The sequence below is a fragment of the Pelobates fuscus genome, chromosome 8 (assembly GCF_036172605.1).
Source record: "Pelobates fuscus isolate aPelFus1 chromosome 8, aPelFus1.pri, whole genome shotgun sequence".
Lineage (NCBI taxonomy): Eukaryota > Metazoa > Chordata > Amphibia > Anura > Pelobatidae > Pelobates > Pelobates fuscus.
In genome coordinates this window covers 157,504,488-157,526,475 of record NC_086324.1, presented here as the reverse complement: position 1 = coordinate 157,526,475, position 21,988 = coordinate 157,504,488, and the positions used below count along the sequence as shown (strand labels likewise).

The 21,988-nt window shown below is 43.3% G+C and overlaps 1 protein-coding gene across 1 annotated transcript in view; it reads left to right on the top strand.

Moving 5' to 3' along the window:
• The window catches only part of PKD1 (polycystin 1, transient receptor potential channel interacting), a 132,868-nt gene that overhangs the window by 64,142 nt on the left and 46,738 nt on the right, over nucleotides 1-21,988 (top strand). The window contains exons 2-13 of the mRNA XM_063430475.1: nucleotides 2,428-2,496; nucleotides 3,041-3,210; nucleotides 3,778-4,425; nucleotides 4,818-4,998; nucleotides 11,973-12,169; nucleotides 12,698-12,813; nucleotides 14,071-14,197; nucleotides 15,476-15,729; nucleotides 16,599-17,375; nucleotides 18,100-18,231; nucleotides 19,573-19,754; nucleotides 19,866-20,005. Coding sequence (XP_063286545.1) covers nucleotides 2,428-2,496; nucleotides 3,041-3,210; nucleotides 3,778-4,425; nucleotides 4,818-4,998; nucleotides 11,973-12,169; nucleotides 12,698-12,813; nucleotides 14,071-14,197; nucleotides 15,476-15,729; nucleotides 16,599-17,375; nucleotides 18,100-18,231; nucleotides 19,573-19,754; nucleotides 19,866-20,005 — 2,993 coding nt within the window. The remainder of the gene's footprint in view (nucleotides 1-2,427; nucleotides 2,497-3,040; nucleotides 3,211-3,777; nucleotides 4,426-4,817; nucleotides 4,999-11,972; nucleotides 12,170-12,697; nucleotides 12,814-14,070; nucleotides 14,198-15,475; nucleotides 15,730-16,598; nucleotides 17,376-18,099; nucleotides 18,232-19,572; nucleotides 19,755-19,865; nucleotides 20,006-21,988) is intronic.

The window sequence follows — 21,988 nt, the reverse complement described above, 5'->3', positions numbered from 1 at the left end:
TGTTGGGGATTACCAACAGACAGCTCTATCAAATGACCCACGAGTCCGATGCAGCCTGCCCCCGCCATCAATTCTCAGCAGGCTGCGACTCCCCAAGCCGCTTGGGCACTTTCTTCCAAACCTCTTCGCTGGCCAGGACTACCGCGAGCTGTGACAAAACAAAGAAACAACAGCACACAACCAACAACAACACCATCATAAACACTCTTTTGGGTGGGCGGGCGGGAAGCTAGCAACACTACACCTCTGCCCGGGAACTGGTGAGTACCCTCCCCTTTTTCCCCATCTTAATGTCCCCCATGTGCCACAATGTATCCCCTTATGACCCAACCCCTTATCCCTGCCAGCAGTCATGTCCTCCCTTCCTTAAGATTTCCAGGGAGGTATTGGATCCCTGGATACGGGTGCATATTTTAAGGGAGAGTTATACAGATTCACCGAGTAAATCCAATTGACAGAATATGTGTTCATTTTATATTTATTTATTTTTGAGTGAATACTTTACCTTCGGTTGAATGCTCGGTTATGAACTGTGTTGCTTCTTACCTGGACCTTCCGTAGATGTTTCTTGTCTTTTAATATGTAAAATGCAACTACCACTCTGGGCGCCCCAGTTAAAGGCTAAACCCCTTTTATAATTTCCTAAATATGTCTGCTAGTGGTATTGTACCTATACTGGTCCATTGATAGGCACACTTCTAAAAATAGCACCCTGCAGTATACATTGCGAATATGTTTCTCCATAAAGACAATGATGATGGCAACCCATGATGTTGCATCGTTGGTAATAGAGATCTATAGATCTGTAGAATCAGTCAGGATGGTGGTGACGGTTACTGGTGTAATGCTGTTATTGCTGTTATTGCTGTTATTGATGGTGTTGTCACCTTGCTTACTTTCCGTGACCTCTTCCTGACGCTCCTGTAACTGTGTAACCAGGAATGTGGATTCAGGAGAGGAACTGCATAGCATTATATTGCTTTGGTTTGTTTTTGTTGTTTGGCTGACTGTATTTATTACACTGATTGGGACCCAAAATTCTGTGCCCTTCATTGTAACAGAAACACCGTATTCATTGGGCCTAGGCAACTGCCTACAATAAATAGACTTCCGTAGAAGACCTGCTTTGCCCAGAATAAAAGCGACCCCTTTTAACCTTACTATACAACTGTCTCATTCGATGTTTCTGTTTGTTTAACACCATTTTTATAATCTGAATTTATTTTAAAAAAATAATAATTCATATTTCACCTCCCACCCTAATCTGGATTTTTGGATTTTTTTTACTCACTTGATATTTAACTTTGTTGAGAGTGTTTGTTTTTTTTCCTGTTGTTTTTAAATGTTTTTCCAAATTTTTTTTTTTAATGGTTTCCGTTTTAAATACTCGTGCCCATTATCCTTAAAAGAGAATAGTTTTACTTTATTCACAAGAAAACAGAATTTGTTATTAGCAACAATACGGCATGTCAAAAAAAGATTTTTATACAAGGCAATAGAGATCATTTGATCATGTTACTAAACTCTTGTAATATAGCTGCCTTATGGATAGTCCTAAAAATTACTGTCAGAAAAATGCATATATAGGCCAATAAAGGATAAAAAAAAATCAAAGAAGAAAAACATAAATAAAATGACAGTAAAAAATCTTCAATATAATATTCCAATCACAGATAAGCCTTAAAGCCGGCAAAGACATTCAAAAATTGTAATAATCTCACCAGTCCATGATATGTCATGTGTGGGGATGTCATGTTCGTTGGTGCAGCTCTGCGTGGTTGATGGCTCTAAAATGGCAGTTTAGTGATCATTCTTCTGTCTACGCCTCACGTGGGTAATGGCGCAAAATTCCAGTTGTCGAGACTAGTCTGTTGGACGCTTCTCATAGCTTGTACCGATCTCCTCTGTGCCACAAATCAGGGCACAAGCTGCTCCGTGTGTGGACCTAACAGGTGCTTCCTGTCAGTCTACATCAGTTAAAGAGTCAAACAATCTCTGTTCTTTTTTTTTGGGTTGTACAGTCTGGTATGTTAATTTAATTTTACAGTTTTAAATGAAATGGCTCCCTACCTTTTCTGACAAACACTTTTTAAGTATCGTAGCTTCTACTCCTGTACCATCTGTAAGCCTCTAGATTGTAAGCTCCCTGGGAGACTTTAAATACTCTTATTAATTTTTGGATGCTCGGTGTACGTCTACGTCTGTAGGCTGACAGAGCCTCATAGGACAGATGGAAAGGGTTTTTTTTCCGGGGGGGAAGGAAATATACCTGGTCTATTTTGTCACATTGGAAATTAGAAGACAATCACCAGAATAAGGAAAAAATATAGATTTTAAACATGTGGAAAATATTCACTGCCGCTCTGGAATAAAGCTGATTTCATATAATCGAATATATCCTGACACTTTTTTTTTCTTTTACTGCAGAGACCTGTCCAATAACAGTATCATTACCTTGGATAAAGGGCTGTTTGAACCATTACTTCTGCAAGAATTGTAAGTCCATCATTATAAAGGATAGACATTTAGCTTAATGTGTGTGAGTTTATGGATTAGTTTGCTACAAAATGTGCATAGATCAAGGCAGGCAAAGGCCTGATTTCCATGTCCTGTTCTTGGGCACTTTGATTTCACCCAAGTATTTCTAAACCATTTTCACTGGAACCACATCTACATGTCCACTGGTCATTGCCTCCTTGCCATCATTAAACAGTGCAAGAATGTTGTGTTATATTGTAGGTTCTCGGATATCAGTTCCCACCAAAGAGAGGGGTCAGATAAGACTTCATCAATGATTCTCTTTCTTCAGTGTTGTAGATTTTTGAAATCATTGAGGGCTTTTGGTAAACTGTTGACCTAAACTACAAAATCATATCATTGACCCTGAATATACAGATATGATGATAAAAATACTTTTGGTTTCTTTGTCTATATTTTTTAACATGCTTTTAAGATCATTTAACATCTAGATTGTCCTTTTATGTTATGTTGACACACAGTTGTTTTTGAGGTTTGTTAAATTTGTTGGATCTCTTTCTAGAGACCTAAGTGAAAATCCTTGGCTGTGTGACTGTCGTCTCGCATGGCTCCCTCTTTGGGCCAAAGAACAAAATGTCACAATTCTAAAGCCGGACTCTACACTTTGTGACCAGCCATCCATAGTGTCTGGACAACCCTTATTCAATGTGTCCTTTGCGTTGTCTTCTTGCGGTAAGTAGAGTACACCCCGCAGAGTAACTCGTATATTATTTAGTCGTAAAATCTCAGTTTTGACAACAAGCAACTCAGCTATTAAGTTTTTTTAAAATGTATTTTATTTTTATTTATTGTGAACACTAAATTGAACACAGGTGAATCTGTCAAAATTACTAATTTTATCAGGGCCTTTCCAAAAACCTGCATTTCATACAGAGAGTACCAAAGAGAGATTTTGAAACCATATGGATAGTGTGTTGGACAGCAATTAATTTCCACCATGGAAACTCTCTCTCCTTTAATGTGCGGGTGTTGTTTAACATGTCCTTTACTGGCCAAAATACAATAGATTTGGCTATGTAATAAAAAAAGTTGCAGAACATTGAGGGTTCATGCAGAACCAAGGAGACAGAAATTGTGTCCTTCTTATCCCCTGTTGGTTGATGTAGGTAGTACTGTTTAGTATGCTGACATTGAACGTTGAATAACTCTGTTTGCCACCTAACAAAATAAGGTTTCTATGTTGGTAATTGGTATACACAAAGGACACTTTACTGACCTATTTTATATTCCATTTTCCAGGAGCCGATTTTATCTCTTGCCCACAGAACCCTTCAAGTAGCAATGAATCTGTGCTGGTTTTCAAACCCATTGACTTGCCTCAGCCCAATAATGAATCCTGCAGCGCTCTGTGCTTTGTGGAACTGTATACTCATGGAGCTCTGGACTCACGGCAAGGGTGCCTATGTGGTAAACCACTCCAGAGCAGAACATTGTCTCTTTGTCAAGATGTGTGTGGGACACCATCCCTTCTCTCTAGCTGTGGCCTGACCGTCGTTCATGATGTGTTCACCTCTCAGCTTTCACTCACTATTCATATGCCCAAACGGGTCTACACCCTTGGAGAAGCTCTGGAGCTGGAAGCCAGAGCTCCCATTCCCATCACATCATTACTTTGGGACTTGGGTAACCAGATAGTGAATGGTACGATGAATATGACTCACAGGTATGCCAAGCCGGGCTCGTATAACGTCACTGTAACACTGCTTGTGGGAAGCAGAAATGTAGTCGATCACGCCGAAGTGAGTGTGGTGGGATTGCCGGAGGAAGTGCAGATATCATGCCCCTCAGTTGTGAGAACCCAGGAGAGTCTAAACATCACTGTGTCAATGAGGGGTGGAACCTGTGTCGATGTTGGATACAAAGTAATTTCTGAGCGTGGTGAGGCAGGTAAGTGCAAACACATGTTGAGTTAATACGTGGCATCATTAATGTGTATTAATGTGAATAGCATATTCCGATATTTAATGCCAAGAGAAATGGAAGGAAAAAAGAACCAGAAAATAATCAGTAGATTGTCCATTCCAGACATCTCCACTCAGCTGTCCATTTAATCCCTGAAGGGACCTCTTGGCACCATAAGTTGTTCTGGTGCCTGGAATGTTCTTTTAAATATGTCATCTTAATATGTAATATAATAGTGATATTAACTTATTGCATGGGAATTAACCTGGCCCAAGTTATTTATAACAGCTGGTGAGATATAGCGGTTTAGATCTGCATTCATCATCCTTGTGTAGTTTGTATTCAGTGTTTGAGGCTGGTGTATTTTTTCCCCGTAGTCTCCCCTGAATGTCCGGATGGTAGTATACTTTTTCCAAATAATTCACATTGCTATCAGCTGGTATCTGAGAAAGCTGGGTGGTACGAGGCACAGAGGACCTGCAAGGAGAGAGGGAACGGAGATCTGGTGATTGTGAATGTTTCCCGCTTACAAGACTTCCTAAAGGCTCATATTATCAGGTACTTTTATATTATCTCCTGGATTCAGTAGATTAACTCATATAAGTCCTTGCTGAGTTCTGTTTTAAGTATTTAGTAGACTCCTAAGTTCAGCAGGACTGGTAAGGAACGTTCTCATTGACGTTAGCAGTGAATATGCTCAACACCTCTCATTGGGGCCTTGAAAAATAGAGAATTTGTAGAGATGTCACTGCCGAGCTCTGGTTGAGTCTGGCCACGTTACGGTTGAATTGTGCATAATTCTAGTTACCTATCTCAGCAGCTTAAACATTGGCTTAGGGAATCAATTAATTTGGGATCTAATGGAGTGTGAGCTTGCATTACACACTTTTCTGGCACTAAGATTGTTAAAGGAACACAAAAGTGTAAGGAATGCAAACCTGTATTCCTAATGATTGAGTGTTCCTGTCGCTAATTAGAGATGCCCTGCCATCCCCATGTATGCCTTAAAATAATATAAATAAACTTACTCACCTTTTTCCAGTGCCAAGGCACCATGGGTGCTGCTTACCTCTCTACTTTGGTGAAGTAATGGAAGAGGTATGGTCTCCTCCGGTGAATGTCCAATGCAATCATAGGGGAGCATTGGAGACCTGATGTGCAGTGTGTGCCATGCGTGAATCCATGCTTCCCCACAGAAAAGCATTCAATCAATGCATTCGTTTTTGGGCCTGCAAGGTCACGTGACTGAGTTTTATTTGGCCGCTGTCGCAGAAGCGCCTTTAATGGTTGTCAGTCGAGTTGAAAATATTGACAGAGCCATCCTTACCAGGGTCCTGAGTTATTTGGTCCATAAGGAGAGATGCACTGGGGTATATGGAGAGATGCACTGGGGTATGTGGAGAGATGCACTGGGAGATATGGAGAGATGCACTGGGAGATATGGAGAGATGCACTGGGAGATATAGAGAGATGCACTGGGAGATATGGAGAGATGCACTGGGGTATGTGGAGAGATGCACTGGGGTATGTGGAGAGATGCACTGGGGTATGTGGAGAGATGCACTGGGGTATATGGAGAGATGCACTGGGGTATATGGAGAGATGCACTGGGAGATATGGAGAGATGCACTGGGAGATATGGAGAGATGCACTGGGAGATATGGAGAGATGCACTGGGAGATATGGAGAGATGCACTGGGAGATATGGAGAGATGCACTGGGGTATGTGGAGAGATGCACTGGGAGATATGGAGAGATGCACTGGGATATGTGGAGAGATGAACTGGGAGATATGGAGAGACGCACTGGGAGATATGGAGAGATGCACTGGGATATGTGGAGAGATGCACTGGGAGATATGGAGAGATGCACTGGGAGATATGGAGAGATGCACTGGGGTATATGGAGAGATGCACTGGGGTATATTGAGAAATGCACTGGGAGATATGGAGAGATGCACTGGGAGATATGGAGAGATGCGCTGGGGTATATGGAGAGATGCGCTGGGGTATATGGAGCGATGCGCTGGGGTATATGGAGAGATGCGCTGGGGTATGTGGAGAGATGCGCTGGGGTATGTGGAGAGATGTGCTGGGGTATATGGAGAAATGTGCTGGGGGATATGGAGAGATGCACTGGGGTATGTATAGAGATGCACCGGGGTATGTCGAGAGATGCACTGGGAGATGTGGAGAGATGCACTGGGGTAAATGGAGAGGTGCACAGGGGTATATGGAGAGATGCACTGGGGTGTGTGGAGAGATGCGCTGGGGTGTGTGGAGAGATGCGCTGTGGTGTGTGGAGAGATGCGCTGGGGTGTGTGGAGAGATGCGCTGGGGTATGTGGAGAGATGCGCTGGGGTATGTGGAGAGATGCGCTGGGGTATATGGAGAGATGCGTTGGGGTATATGGAGAGATGCGCTGGGGTATGTGGAGAGATGCGCTGGGGTATGTGGAGAGATGCGCTGGGGTATGTGGAGAGATGCGCTGGGGTATGTGGAGAGATGCGCTGGGGTATGTGGAGAGATGCGCTGGGGTATGTGGAGAGATGCGCTGGGGTATGTGGAGAGATGCGCTGGGGTATGTGGAGAGATGCGCTGGGGTATGTGGAGAGATGCGCTGGGGTATGTGGAGAGATGTGCTGGGGGATATGGAGAGATGCACTGGGGTATGTAGAGAGATGCACTGGGGTGTGTGGAGAGATGCACTGGGGTGTGTGGAGAGATGCACTGGGGTGTGTGGAGAGATCTACTGGGGTGTGTGGAGAGATGCGCTGGGGTATGTGGAGAGATGCGCTGGGGTATGTGGAGAGATACACTGGGGTATGTATAGAGATGCACCGGGGTATGTAGAGAGATGCACTGGGAGATGTGGAGAGATGCACTGGGAGATGTGGAGAGATGCGCTGGGGTATGTGGAGAGATGCGCTGGGGTATGTGGAGAGATGCGCTGGGGTATGTGGAGAGATGCGCTGGGGTATGTGGAGAGATGCGCTGGGGTATGTGGAGAGATGCGCTGGGGTATGTGGATAGATGTGCTGGGGGATATGGAGAGATGCACTGGGGTATGTAGAGAGATGCACTGGGGTGTGTGGAGAGATGCACTGGGGTGTGTGGAGAGATGCACTGGGGTGTGTGGAGAGATCTACTGGGGTGTGTGGAGAGATGCGCTGGGGTGTGTGGAGAGATGCGCTGGGGTATGTGGAGAGATGCGCTGGGGTATGTGGAGAGATGCGCTGGGGTGTGTGGAGAGATGCGCTGGGGTATGTGGAGAGATGCGCTGGGGTATGTGGAGAGATGCGCTGGGGTATGTGGAGAGATGCGCTGGGGTATATGGAGAGATGCGCTGGGGTATATGGAGAGATGCGCTGGGGTATATGGAGAGATGCATTGTAGGGCACAAGGAGATGGGGAGATGCACTGGATGGGAATGTGAGGACATCAGGAGGGGGAATTTTGGTAAATAGGAGGGGGGGGGGGAGGGGAGGCAGCACTAGGCCCTTGGTCCATGCAGTACAGTATATTGAGCCGGCTCTGATTGTAGTACAGCCAGGATGACTTTTGAGGGTCTCAGGTAAACACTTTTTTTTTAGATTCCTGTCCAAGTATCAGGAATGAGATTAGGGTAAGGTTTCCAAGCAAGCAGCCAGCCATCTCCTGGCCCACGTTCATGTATACACGTCTCTCCACCACAGCTGTGTAAGATCTTCTCCCATCTCCTCAGAAGGCCCCTGCCGCAGCTTGTTTCAGCCGGTCTATGCTTGGCAGAAGAGGATGCTGGGAGAGGATACACATGTGCAGTATGCTTTATTTTTGGCGTAGGTCGCTGCTTTTTGTAAAAGTCAATGTTTTGAGTACTTCTTGTCTTGTTCACAAATGCAAGCATGACTGTATGTCTCATTATCCATCCATCCATCCGCCTTTTTATGCATGTATTATTCTGTCTTCTATCGTCGTCATTAACCAATGGAGTAAGTGTATTTAAGAACATATTTATCTTAATAACTAATCTGGTCCTTAGACATTGTCTTACCAAGCACCAAAAACAGAAACTTTTTCCCAAATACTATTAAAGACTACATTTTTGTAATACATTTTTCTTTAATGTGCTCTTAATGAACGTAGTATTTGAGTGAAGCAATACACTTTAGCATATCATTACAGGTGACTGACCTGCGCAGAGGTCTTCTGTAACAGTTATCGAAGTGACAGTTTTCCCACGCAGGGGAAGGAGCATAAATAGTGCAGTATATATGAAAAACAGTTGCTGGAATACCATGTTTCTAACCTTTCTCTGCGTTTTGTCATTACCCTTCTCTGTGTGCCTCTTGTGATTAGACCCACCACTTGCTCATCTAATGAAAGGTGTTAACTCTTGCTGTCGATAGCTGAGTGCTGGTATGGGAGTACTGAGAGAGGTGCCGTATTGTCCGCACATCCAGGGTCTTTCGGGGCCTTTGTGTGTCTTATGTTAGTTCCCTGGGGTCTCAGATGATTTAGTGCTATGATGTTAGCATGTGATCTGCTCCTCTGCTTGTGTGGAGCGTGGTGGTACATTTTTATGGCCCTCCACTCGGGTTGGCTCTACGTAGTCGGTTGATATTGAGCCGTGGTCAGACACTCGTGGTTCTAGATTGGCTGTGTTAGGTCCGGCAGGGGATGGGGGGGTCCGAGTGCCTCACGTCCGCCTCCAGCTGTTCATGTGTTGGTCAGGAGTTGTTCGAAGTCAGCCGAGGTGTGGCGTAGCCAGTGAAGCCATCTCTGTATATCTGTCCTTGTCTTTCGGTGTTGTGACTTTTAGGTCTTCGAGTTCCCTCGTGTCCTTCCCTCGTTCATCTGAGCTAATGAGCTGATCCCCCACTCCAACGGGCATCGAGCACTGCGGTGTGTAGTAGATCTACTCCTCAGGCCTGGCTTGGCCAGGGCGCCTTGCTGGGTAGCGTTGCGGTAGTGGCCTAACGTGGCCCATGTCCCGTCCGGGTGGCTGCTGGGGCCCGTAAGACTGCTGGAGGAACAAGTTTGCTAGCCAGTTGGGGACCGGAGCTGGCAGGAGTCCCAGGGAGCGCATGAATCCGGGGACATCGTCTGACTTCCACACCATCAGGGTTTCCTCGGTGTTCCTAACGGGAAAAGGGATATCCCCAGCGGTACTGGATACCTGCTGTTTGTAAAGGTGATGTGACAGGGTGTAGGGCTCTTCTGGCCTGCAGGGTGTAGCGGGATAGGTCTTGATAGATGGTAATAGTTTGACCTTCCAGGCGAAGTGGGCACATGCGACGGGCTTTGCGCAGGACATCTTCCTTCAACTGATCGTTCTACAGGCAGCACACAATGTCTCTGGGTTGCTCGCCCGGCGCAGGTGGTGGTTGCAGCACTCGGTGGGCTCTCACTAGGCCCAGACGGGGCAGTTGTTAGCCACCCAGTTCCTGGCTAAATATTGTTCTCAGCTGTTCAGCAATATTTTCTCTCACCCCTCAGATGCGTAGATTCAGTTTGGGGCCGCGGTTGTTTAGATCGTCCACCCAGGTAGTCAGACAGGCTATGTCCGCTGCACACTCCGTTACCGCTGTCATAGTCTGTTCAAGATTCGTGAGGAGTGACTTGGATTCTGCTTCAGTCACCAACAACCTGGCATCAATGTTAGCAAGGTCTGTCAGACAGGGCCTCGAAGTCCGCCTTGGTGAGTAGGCTGGGGATGATGGCCCGCAGTTCCCCTTCAAGCATCACTGGAGACTCCAATGAGAGGGAGGGCATCGGCGAGAACCTCGCTGGGGTAGATGGGAGGGAATCAGGAGTAGGACTTGCGGCCTCAGTCTCCCGCTGCGATGCCAGGTCTTGCATCGATGTGAGAAAGGAGCGGATGAACGGCTCTCCATCGGATCCTGGCGGTTTTTGGGGTACTGGCGGCTTGTGTCGGCCTCTTTGCATGGCCCATTTGCAGCGATTTGCTTGGAGAGGTGCAATGTATTTAGGAGTTTTTCGTGGGTGCCACGAGGAGTTGCTAGATTGTGCGGCCATCTTCTTCGACGGCTAGACACGTCCTCTCAAGACTAAATTTTTGCAGGTACTAAACTACAATTTGGCATCATCTGATTTAACCCACACGTTGAGCCACCCATCTTCAATATAGACTGGGTACTCAAAAAGTAATGCGAGAAAGAGGAAGCTTAAGGGGTACTCGTATTGGGGTTAACCCAGAAACTAAAGAAGTTAGTAGAAAAGAGAAGGTGAGTGCCCTTAAAATGTAACTTTTATTAGTAATTATAAAATTAGAGTCTGAATGTCCTAAATAGGAATTCTATTCATAAGTAGTAATGTGTACAAAATGCCAACGTATTTAAAAATCACATATACATGACTTATCAATGGAGAAATGATAAAGTATAATGGACAAGTTCCCAGGCTGAAATAGGTAATATTAACGAACATATGTAATTCTACCAGCTGGTATCTTACCGAGCATGTGGTAGTCCATAAAGTCTAGCGATTATTGCTTGCCACAGGAAGAAGTGTAAATACTAATACACCTATATCAAATAGGGAAATAGCAAGCTAAAAAGTTAAAGTAAACCAAAGTATATATAAAAAAATAATGAATAGCTTGATAATGGAAAAATAAATAAATGAACTAAAGTATATACAGAAGGGTACATGCTCGGTAAGATACCAGCTGGTAGAATTACATATGTTCGTTAATATTACCTATTTCAGCCTGGGAACTTGTCCATTATACTTTATCATTTCTCCATTGATAAGTCATGTATATGTGATTTTTAAATACGTTGGCATTTTGTACACATTACTACTTATGAATAGAATTCCTATTTAGGACATTCAGACTCTAATTTTATAATTACTAATAAAAGTTACATTTTAAGGGCACTCACCTTCTCTTTTCTACTAGACTGGGTGTTCCTTCCAAGCAATCAATGTATTTTTTAGGAACAGTCTGTGCCATTTTATATGGGGGTTGATCCATTGTCTCTCCTATCTGTTATCTGTAAGTAATTATCTGTTAATCAAAATAAGACATCCCCCGAAAATAAGCCCTAGCTTGTTTTCAGAGGATGCTCATAATATGGGCCCTACCCTGAAAATAAGCCCTAGTTGCTAGTTCGCTAATCTATGTTCGCAGAATTTTCCCCGAACATAGCTTATCGGGATTCCATTCGCGAGTAAACTAATCTATGTTTGGTAAAGTTTCCCCGAACATAGATCAGTTCACTAGGGCATGGAATCCCGATAATCTATGTTCGGGTAATTCACCCAAATGTTAGACCTGCTTTCTAGCACATGCTTGCTAACGTTTTCCGCAAAATAAGACATATCCCGAAAATAAGCCCTAGTGCGTTTTTCGGGGGGAGGGGGAGTTAATATAAGACCTGGTCTTATTTTAGGGAAAAGACTGTGGAATAATGCTGATTCCTAATAAATCATTTTATTATATTGTACATTTTACCAACTGTAGCTCCCTTGTCCTATTATTGACTAACTGGGTACTAACTGTAGTTCTCTCCCCATTTCCCGTTGAAGTGGCCTAGAGGTCTGGATTGGCTTCAAGAATTCCAGCAGCGATGAGGCTCTTGATCTGAAAAACTGCCAAAACCATCTCCCGGGGGAACCAGAGCCGTCACAGGCTGATCGTTGTGTGAGGATGGGGCCCTCGGGTGTCTGTAACATTGACCTGTGTAGTGCCAAACACAGCTATGTGTGTGAATACAAGCCATCAGGTGAGTGTGATAATGAACTCACAGGCACTGTCAGGGGTGGACAGACACGGATTAAAAACGGATCTGTTTTCCCATAATGAGATTCATTGACCACATTTTTAAAGTAATTCTATTTTTCTTTTGGAAAAAGAAGCCCTACTCCTTTTGACTTTAGTCCTCTCTCGACCATCAATCAATTTACACAGCAGACACCGCGAATTGACATTTTGGCATATGAAACCAGGAAATGAAAAACCCATGCTTTTAAATAATCCCTACACATGTAAAGCAACAATATGTGTGTAATAATGTTGTGTTTATTGTGAAAATTGAAAGAATAAGCAACAAGGGACAGTATTAAGGCTCTAGGATTCTCAAAAAGTCTACAATTTTTTACAGATTTCTGACAGTAGACTTTCCTTGAGCCTCGTAGTCAAACTTCACATAATTATGTATTGGTGCAGTAGTGCTCCAACTTCAATTTCAATGTAATGTAGGGATCTAGTTAATATGATAACTCCACATTATACAATGTACGTTTTCTTGCAGTTATTCCTCTCTCGGCTCAATACTTTGTGGTAGGATCACCAGTTTTTGACACCAAATGGCCTTTGAAATCCCTGACAAGAACAGAAAGCGTGATGTCTCCTAATGGTGGTGTTAAGGTATGTATGAAGAAATATTAAGCCGATACATTAAGTATGGGGGTAAGGTGTCCTCCAATCGGATACAAAAGCTAAAGTAGCGCATGGTGTAATTGACACACTCGGGATTCGATAGACTTGTATGTCTAGCTTTATGTTTACACTAAATATCACTGACTTAGAATGAATTATTTAAAAACATTCAATTGATCAACGTTATGCAGCCATTAAGCCATTAATGGAACGATTTCTGCCTGCATTCCGCCCATTGAGTGTATGTTTGGATTGGGTACACAGGCACCTTGATACCGTCTCTTACAGTCTACAGCAGGAGTGGCCAAACTTGATATGATCAGCTCTGGTAGAACGACCACTTTTATGATGTGTGTCAGTCTTAAGTCTGGCAAAGCATCATGGGAGTTGTATTTTTACCCAATCTGGAGATCTACCTTGACTTCGGTAAACACTCAATATATTGATAAATTCACGGATTTGTAGCTTCGAGGAGAAGTGTTGTATGCGATAAAAATAAATAAAACCATACATTTTGCAGACACGCTTATTGATTTATCTAGCGTCCTGATCACCTTTTTCTGCATTAAAGATAAACTAGTGGATACCAATGACCCCATGTATTTAATGTATTTATAATTATAGATCAGGGGTGCCCAAAAGGTCGATCCCCAGATGTTTTAAAACTACAGCTTCCACGATACGTTGTTATTCTAAACGCATGCCAAGCACAGTGGAAGTTGGGAGTTCTACAACATCTTAGGATTTGCCTTTCCTGATATAGAAGATATATTGTGAAATAATGAAAACTATACTCACATTGAAGGTTCCTTTCAGTGATCTGCTTAGTGATTCCGGTCTTCCATAACAAGGAAAAAACTCTTATCCCATAAATCTCTGCTGGTCCAAGTAGTTTATCCCCAGGAGCAGTTTCATTCATCACTTATGATGAATGGCACTGCTCTGTAAATTGATAGCAGTCGTGGGCATGCGTGCTCTGGCATCCAGAGAAGAAATTCCTTACATGCTTAAAAATTTTCTTTAGCAGTGAGATACACACACCTACGCCATTCGAACTGCACTGGGAGAGTTTACCAATTTACATACTTTGAGCACAACCAATAGCTAACTTTCAGTTAGCTATCTAGTTGTGATGAAAGTGGGTAAGTGACGTAAACTTCCAGCAGTGAATAGCCAATAAAGTTGCTATGTGTCCGTTGTCTTTTTTTGTTTGCTGATTGATCACACTCCTGTATTTCGTATTAGCTACTTGCTTTCCATGGATTGCGGTTTACACAGGCCGTCTACCTGTCTGCGCTGGAGTTTGTTACTCAAGATTTGCAGAGACCGATCCAGATGCGGTTTCAGGTGTTCGCAAAGGAAGAGGAGCAAAGTAAGTCTGCAATGGTCAGCGATCATAGGTGATATTTATTATTTTTGTTTTATTATTTGTACAGCACAAGTAACATTTTAATCTTACAAAACAATGGGGATTATGTATAAAAAGTGTTGTGTTCTGAAAATGGTGAAAAGGATGAGTGATCAATGGAATGTGCCTGCTGGTTCCATTGGTTTCCATGGTGATGTCTCCACCATAATACTTTGCACCACACTTTATACATAACCTTAATATGTGTTTTTTAATTAGATGGGCAATGCTTTGCTATGAGAAGCACTGAATCCATCGCTTCACACAGAGAAGCATAGTACGCACTCAGTGTCTCGTGTCAACATACTTACTCAAATAGACTCAATAACTAAATCTATTTCAAAACACCTAGTAACTACCTAGGCAATAAAAGATGAGTAAAAACTCCCTAAAATAGAATGGTGCTACAATCACCTCTGTGGGCCACACCGCCACAAGAAACAACAAGTGATACAGAAAATATATAAAATTGGTGAGAGCACTCAGAATAAGACAACTTTATCCAAACTTGGTCAGTCAATCTAAAATGTTAAAACAAAAAGAAAGACATAGGGTGCTGTGTCTGAGAGCCTGGACACGAGATCCAGGGGGCGTGAGGTTCCTATGCTAAGTCCTTATTCTTATTCTCTGAGGTTCCTATGCTAAGTCCTGATTTCCACTGCTTACAGGCCTGAAGTTTGAGCCAACTTTTAAGTGGCTCTGGATATGTGAGTGAGACCATTACTTACTGCATTATAACTTAATGTTAACAATATTACCCTATGTCTTTCTTTTTGTTTTAACATTTTAGATTGACTGACCAAGTTTGGGTAAAGTTGTCTTATTCTGAGTGCTCTCACCAATTTTATATATTTTCTGTATCACTATTAACTACCTGTCTGTCTGACAGCTACAGGCAGGTGTGGAAACTGCAAAATGTAAACAGTGACGTTTCACGGGAATGGCATGGTTTTCATTAGCAGGGATGACGTATATGGCCCAAAACCACTTCATAAAGATGTCTTGATTTTGGCGCTTAGACGGTCCCTTTAATGGTCATACAGGAGATATGTTGCAGGGTTATTTGAGGCGAGTGCTGTATGTATTTTATTTATTTCATGTCATGGTCCTTTTATTAGACAGACAAAACAACTCTGAGCATTTATACAATTTTCTCGCATCTATCCACCACAACTAGCAGTTAAGCAATTCTGGCTTTTTATTTTATTTACGTTAAGTCTTTTTTTTTTCTTTTTCTTTCAGATGAGGTGCCAAAGAATCGGACTTCCTTGCCTGTCAATCTTTCTGACAATGAGACTGTTCTGGACTGTGATGATGGTATAGATTGGTCGAATTATACTAACAGCAGCCTTCCGGAGGCGAGTGGGTGCCTCCCCAATAATGAAACTTTAGAAGCAACAACCTTATCTCCTCTGTCCAATCAGAGCCATTACAGCTTTTCCTTACTGACAGAATCTCTCTTTGTTGTCCAACCTGGGAGCCCAGCGCATTATTTGGTAATTAAACTATTGTCTCTATTTTTTATGGAAGGAATGGATATGCATGTGTAGTATTTTAAGGCCTCACATCCTAATTTTTATTGCTTTTTTAATATTTAGCATTTATGTAGTGCCATCATATTTCACAGTGCTTTACAATTTTAACGACGGGATGTTGAGATATCAACAAAGATTAAAATATTTGTTACCAGATACTTGTATGTTGTATTCAGCTTGCTTAATAGTTCCATTATTATTTAATTCATCTTTTGGGTGCCAGTAACAAAGGCTCTCTCATAGAAATATATGCGGGAGCCTGCCAGAGGTTATGAGAAATTATGTGGCGTACGCACCATATACCAGTTTTCTATAGCTTCATGAAGGTCTAGCAAGCATTATCTGTCACACAGATACAATTTGATATAGTTGCAGAGGCCTGACTGCAAGCGTATTGTTTAACCCCTTAAGGACACGACATGTGTGACATGTCATGATTCCCTTTTATTCCAGAAGTTTGGTCCTTAAGGGGTTAAAGAATTTGTTATATTCTTTTTATGGAAATGTTCAAGTAAGAATTAATATCAGATGATTAAGTGAATTTAGATTGAGTGAATCATTTTCATTTGTATAGATTTGTCTAAGCTGTAGGATAAATAAGGAGAAGTTGAAGTATTATATTATATGACCATCCTTGATCAGCTGAAACTCTCCCAAAAATGCTGCCCATGGTCCATATTTTATAGAATCCCCAGTTGAGCATTGTGTGCCATCTAGAAGAGAAAGATTTATAAAGATAACTCAACCTCTCGACAGATATCGTTCAGTATTTCGCAAAATGTTTCACTGTATACGGATTAAAAACTAAGCTGATTTTTATTTTTTTGAAGGCACTTTTCGAAGATGTACGAATTCTTGTTCAACCTGATCACCTCCTCCTCATCCAGCACGATTACCCTGATGAGGATCTACTCTCTTGCAGTTCTTTCGATCTATGTTGCAATGTTCTCCAACATCCTGATTGGACGTCTTCCGTCCCAGAAAGTATTCTGAATGGTGTCTGGAGCAATCAAACATCTGAAGGTGATTCAAGCAAAGAAAACCAGGAGAGCTGCACGTTCTGCTCAGTCAGAGTCGTTGGCACCACTGAAGAAACTTCTCCTCTGTTTATCCAAACCACAAATTTTGGTTTGAAGACTCCTGGACAACATACCGTGACGGCACATTTTAGTAACCGGCTATTTAAAGCTGAGAGATCTTGTAGCATTTCTGTAGTGTCACCCATTTCAGGTTTAAGTGTGATCTACCCGCCACCGCAGGAGGGTATAATTTATATACCCACTGATAACACTGTCCTGATCCTTAAAATCCTTTCGGGATCAAATGCCACGGCTTCATGGGTTGGTGGTAATCAGAGTTGGGGTTTTCAACGGACATGTCCTCCAGCTGTTGCTGCTCTGACTTCAAAGTGTGCAGAGGGAGAAGATGTTTGGTTCTCAGAGATGCGCTTGGATGGGCTCGATAGGGGAGTTGTGGATGTTCTTATTGTAGTGCAGAATGCCATTAATTGGCAGAACATAACCGTCCCGGTGAAAATGGAAGAGCCTATCAGAGGACTGGCAGCTAATCCTTTCCCCCAGCCAAGAGTTTTACTCAACACAGTTGTGGTATGTTATATTTCCCTAAATTCTTAAAACTGGAAAATAACCTTGGTTTTAGGTAGAAGTAGCATATTCAGTTTACCCAAGATGAACTGCTTAAGAGTTGGCACCCTGCAGTGTTCTGCCATGATTCCCATTTGTGCTTGCTTGTTCATTAGCTATTAGCAGTGAATGATGGTACATTTGGAATTTGCATCGGATGCCAGGCTTTGCCAGAGCAACCTCACATTTGATGAAATTCAAATAAAAAGAAAAAAATAATAATAATATAATAGAACATTTTATTTGTCCGTTTGAATGTTAATTTTCTTCCAGTGTGAGATTCCTACTCTGAGCAAAAGGTCTATCTGTCCAAGTGTAGGAAAAGATATTCTCGAATGATTCTGTTATTCAAAGTTATCCACTAAGCCGTGAATTGTGTAGAATTGACTTGGAGATTTAAATCCAAATTAGCCAAGAAAGAAAAATATCAGATTTTTATCATCAAAATTTTCGGAATAGCTGCTGTGACCTAAAATGTGAAATTCTTTGGTAAAGTCTTCACAATTACTGCGTTTAGTTCATGTATACAAAACTGGTTCTGCAAAATCCTATTATGATGGCTCCCCATAATGAACAATTAAACGTCTTCAATGCAAATCTCACATAGATCTTTGTCCCTTTTATTTTGTGCCATCTTGAGTTAATTGTCAAAGCTTGTGGGTCACTGTATCTTATTTTTTTCTCGCAGAACTATGTGGCATCAGTAGAGGCTGGTTCAGATATTGTCTTCAAATGGATGGTAGACGACACAGCCTCGTTCACGTACTACGATGCGGTCTTCAATGTTCTCTACCGCAACGCTGATGCATACAAGCTCACGGTATGTGGATGTTTGTCCTTTGAACTAAACTTTAGTATTTTTATTTTACACATTCCCCTCCTAGACATAGTGTCTAAATTCCTTTAACTTTTTTAAATTTTCAGAAGTGCAGTGTCAAAAAAATTTAACTTTATTTATTTTTTTTCTCTCTCTCTCTCTCTCTTTTTTTTTTTGCCTTTTTATTGCATTAACAGTCTTTTTTGTGTCTGGCGCACAATTGCACATTACTCAGTGACGGTTTGGTGACATCACATCACTCCAGATCTCCCTGTGTTCCTTGACCACCCCCTATAGATCAAAGGAAGGCTTGATTTCGGGGTGCAGGGATGTCTTGATGTGTTGGACATTACTGATTTTCTGATTTTTATAGTTATTTATTTTATTGAGGCGCAGTATAAACAAAGGATTTCGAGCACCATCTACTCCTTTTAAACCCACCTGTTCTTTTCCTCCCACATTATTATTAATAGATTAATACTCCCTTGTCTTCTCTATTTTTCCTTTTCTCTCTCCTCCCTTTTTCTTCACATGTTTATTTTTATGTGTCTTTTTGTCCCGACCCCCTTCTTTTTGAATTTGTTTGGCCTCTTTGTATCTTTTCCATTCTCTTTGTGAATTTGTTGCATTTCTTCCATTTTATTAACTGCTTTTTCTTATCCCTTTAGTGTTTTTGTCCTCCTCCCTTAGTTTTTTTTTTATTCCTCTTACCTCCCCACTGAGGTATTTATGCTCTTGTTCCGTTTCTCTTCTGACCATCTCTTCCCCTCCATCCCTTGTGCAGTGATCTAGTTCTGATGGAATTCTGCCCTACACCATGCAGAACCTGGTTATTCCAAAAAACATGGAATGATACCTCATTCCGGTGCCCTCAAACTTCATAGCGCATATTGATGTTTGTAAAGTTAGTATAAAAAAAAAAAATCTGTAAACATCAACAGGAGCACGGGGCAGGCCACTAGGTTGTTTTGACCCAACGTACTTGTAGTAAGTTGCTGTGACTCTCTCCTCTGTGTGGTATCCATTCGTGGCTGCTGGGGTCATGCACCCCTGTGGTGTGGACAGCTCCTGCCCTATGTTTAGGTGATAATCTCAATCAGATTGATCAGAGTTATATAGTCACCTTCTACTTATTACTTTTATATTAATAAATGCAAGTCATGTCCAATTCTCACCTGAGCTGAATATCCCGTTCTTGCTTCTTCATATTACTATGAACCGTAAAATCCTAGTTAGCAAATAAAGCATAAAAACCCTTTGAGTGTGAAGAATATTTACTGTCGGTTTCCTTGCTTTGCGTAATTTTTAGTTGTTGCCAATTCAAAATCCTGTTCCGTTTCACAGCTTCAAGCCTCAAACCATGTGAGCAATGCCTCAGTGAATTACAAAGTCACCGCAGAAAAGATGAACCCAATGCATGACCTACAAATCGGAATCGGGGGATCCCTGGAAGTGGCTACTCAGAATTCCACTCTAGAACTGTCGGCAAGTATTCTCGTGGACTCTGCAGTGGGAGCTACTTTTAGGTGAGATTTCAATGACCATCAGAGGGTTTGACTAGCTTGAAAATTTTACAACCATTCATCGTATATGGGATTAAAATTGTTTAATTTTTTTTTTCAAAATGTTACTTTCAGCTGGTCTTTTGGAGATGGCAATACTACAAAGCAAGAGTACCATTTCAAACCACCTTATAACGAGTCCTTCGCCATCCCAAATCCTTCGATCTATCAGGTATTAATTGAGAATAATGTCACTCACATCTATGAGGAACCAGGTAAGAAATCTCCTTTTGTAGAAAAAAAAGTTTAAAAAGTTGTTAAATGTATCTGTAATCCAGAGCAGAGATCTCTAGATCTCTGGGGTCTCATCTCTGCTTCCCGATATGCTGATGGTGAGATCAACAATCATGATGTTCTCTGATCAGGGGCGGACTGACCACTCGGGCATATCGGTCATGGACCGAGGGCCCGAGACAGCCAGGGGCCCGGCAGCACAGCCATGCTCCAGCTGGAGAGATCAGAGATCTCTCCAACTGGAACGGCAAAATAAATAAAAAAATATATTTTCCTTTATTAGGTTGCTGGGGCCCCTGATGGAGCGCAGGGCCCCAGCAACCTACCGCTCTATAAATCACCCCTCTCATGAGACCTGGCAGCTTCACCTCCTCTCTGCAAGGTCTCCTCCTTCCTGTCCCACGCGGCTCTGTGTGATGGGGAGAGGCGGGCCAGGAAGTGACATCACTTCCTGTACTCTCCTCTCACACACAGCCCGATCAGCGAGAGGAAGGAGTAGCAGCTAGGGAGACCAGAGGGAGCAGAGAGACAGGTAGGCACTAATCACCCCCACCCCCCCGTGTCACTACTCACCCCCCCTCCCTTGCCACTACTCACCCCCCCACTGTGTCACTACTCACCCCCTCCCTTGCCACTACTCACCCCCTCCCTTGCCACTACTCACCCCCCCACTGTGTCACTACTCACCCCCCCTCCCTTGCCACTACTCACCCCCCACTGTGTCACTAGTCACCCCCCTCCCTCTGTCACTAGTCACCCCCGTCACTAGTCACCCCCTCTCTCTGTCACTGTCACCCCTCCCCCTGTCACTTGTCACCCCCTCTCACTGTCACCCCTCCCTCTGTCACTTGTCACCCCTCCCTCTGTCACTAGTCACCCCCTCCTCTGTCACTAGTCACCCCCCTCCCTCCCTCTGTCACTAGTCACTCCTCCCTCCCTCTGTCACTCGTCACCCCTCCCTCCCTCTGTCACTCGTCACCCCTCCCTCTGTCACTCGTCACTTCTCCCTCCCTCTGTCACTAGTCACCCCCTCCCTCTGTCACTAGTCACCCCTCCCTCTGTCACTGTGTCACCCCCTCCCTCACTGCCACTAGTCACCCCTCCCTCTGTCACTAGTCAACCCCTCCCTCCCTTACTCTGTCACTAGTCACCCCCTCACTCACTCTGTCACTAGTCACCCCTTCCCTCCCTCACTCTGTCACTAGTCACCCCCTCCCTCAATCTGTCAGTAGTCACCCCCTCACTCTAGTGACAGAGTGAGTGAGGGGATGTCTGGTGACAGAGTGAGGGAGGGAGGTGGTGACTAATGACAAAGTAAGAGGGACAGTCACCCCCTCCCTCATTCTGTCACTAGTCACCCCCTCCCTCCCTGACTCTGCCTCCAGGTACCCCCTCACTCTGCCACCTGTCACCACCTCCCACACTCTTCCACCTGTCACCCTCTCCCTCACACACTCTGTCACCTGTCACCCTCTCCCTCACACACTCTGTCACCTGTCACATGCATTCACACTGACACTATATACAAAAAAGCATATGTAGTCATCAAGACATGCACAAGTGCATTCACACGGACTCAAATACAAACATGCATTGATACACAGGTCTTCACAATATACACATCCAAAGGAATGCTGTATTATATGAGAGTTATATTTAAAGGGACACTATAGTCACCCACACCACTTCAGCTCAATGAAGTGGTCTGGGTGCCAGGTCCCTCAGGTTTTAACCCTTCAGATGTAAACATAGCAGTTTCAGAGAAGCTGCTATGTTTACTTAGCAGGGTTAATCAAACCTCTAGTGGGTGTCATCCAGACGTGCAGAATGTCTATAGGAAAGCATTGAGAAATGCTTTCCTATGGACTGTTTGAATGCGCGAGCAGATCTTGCCGCGCATGCGCATTTCACTCCACTCCGGAGCTGACGTCGGCGGGGGAGGAGAGGTCACCAGCGCCGAGGGA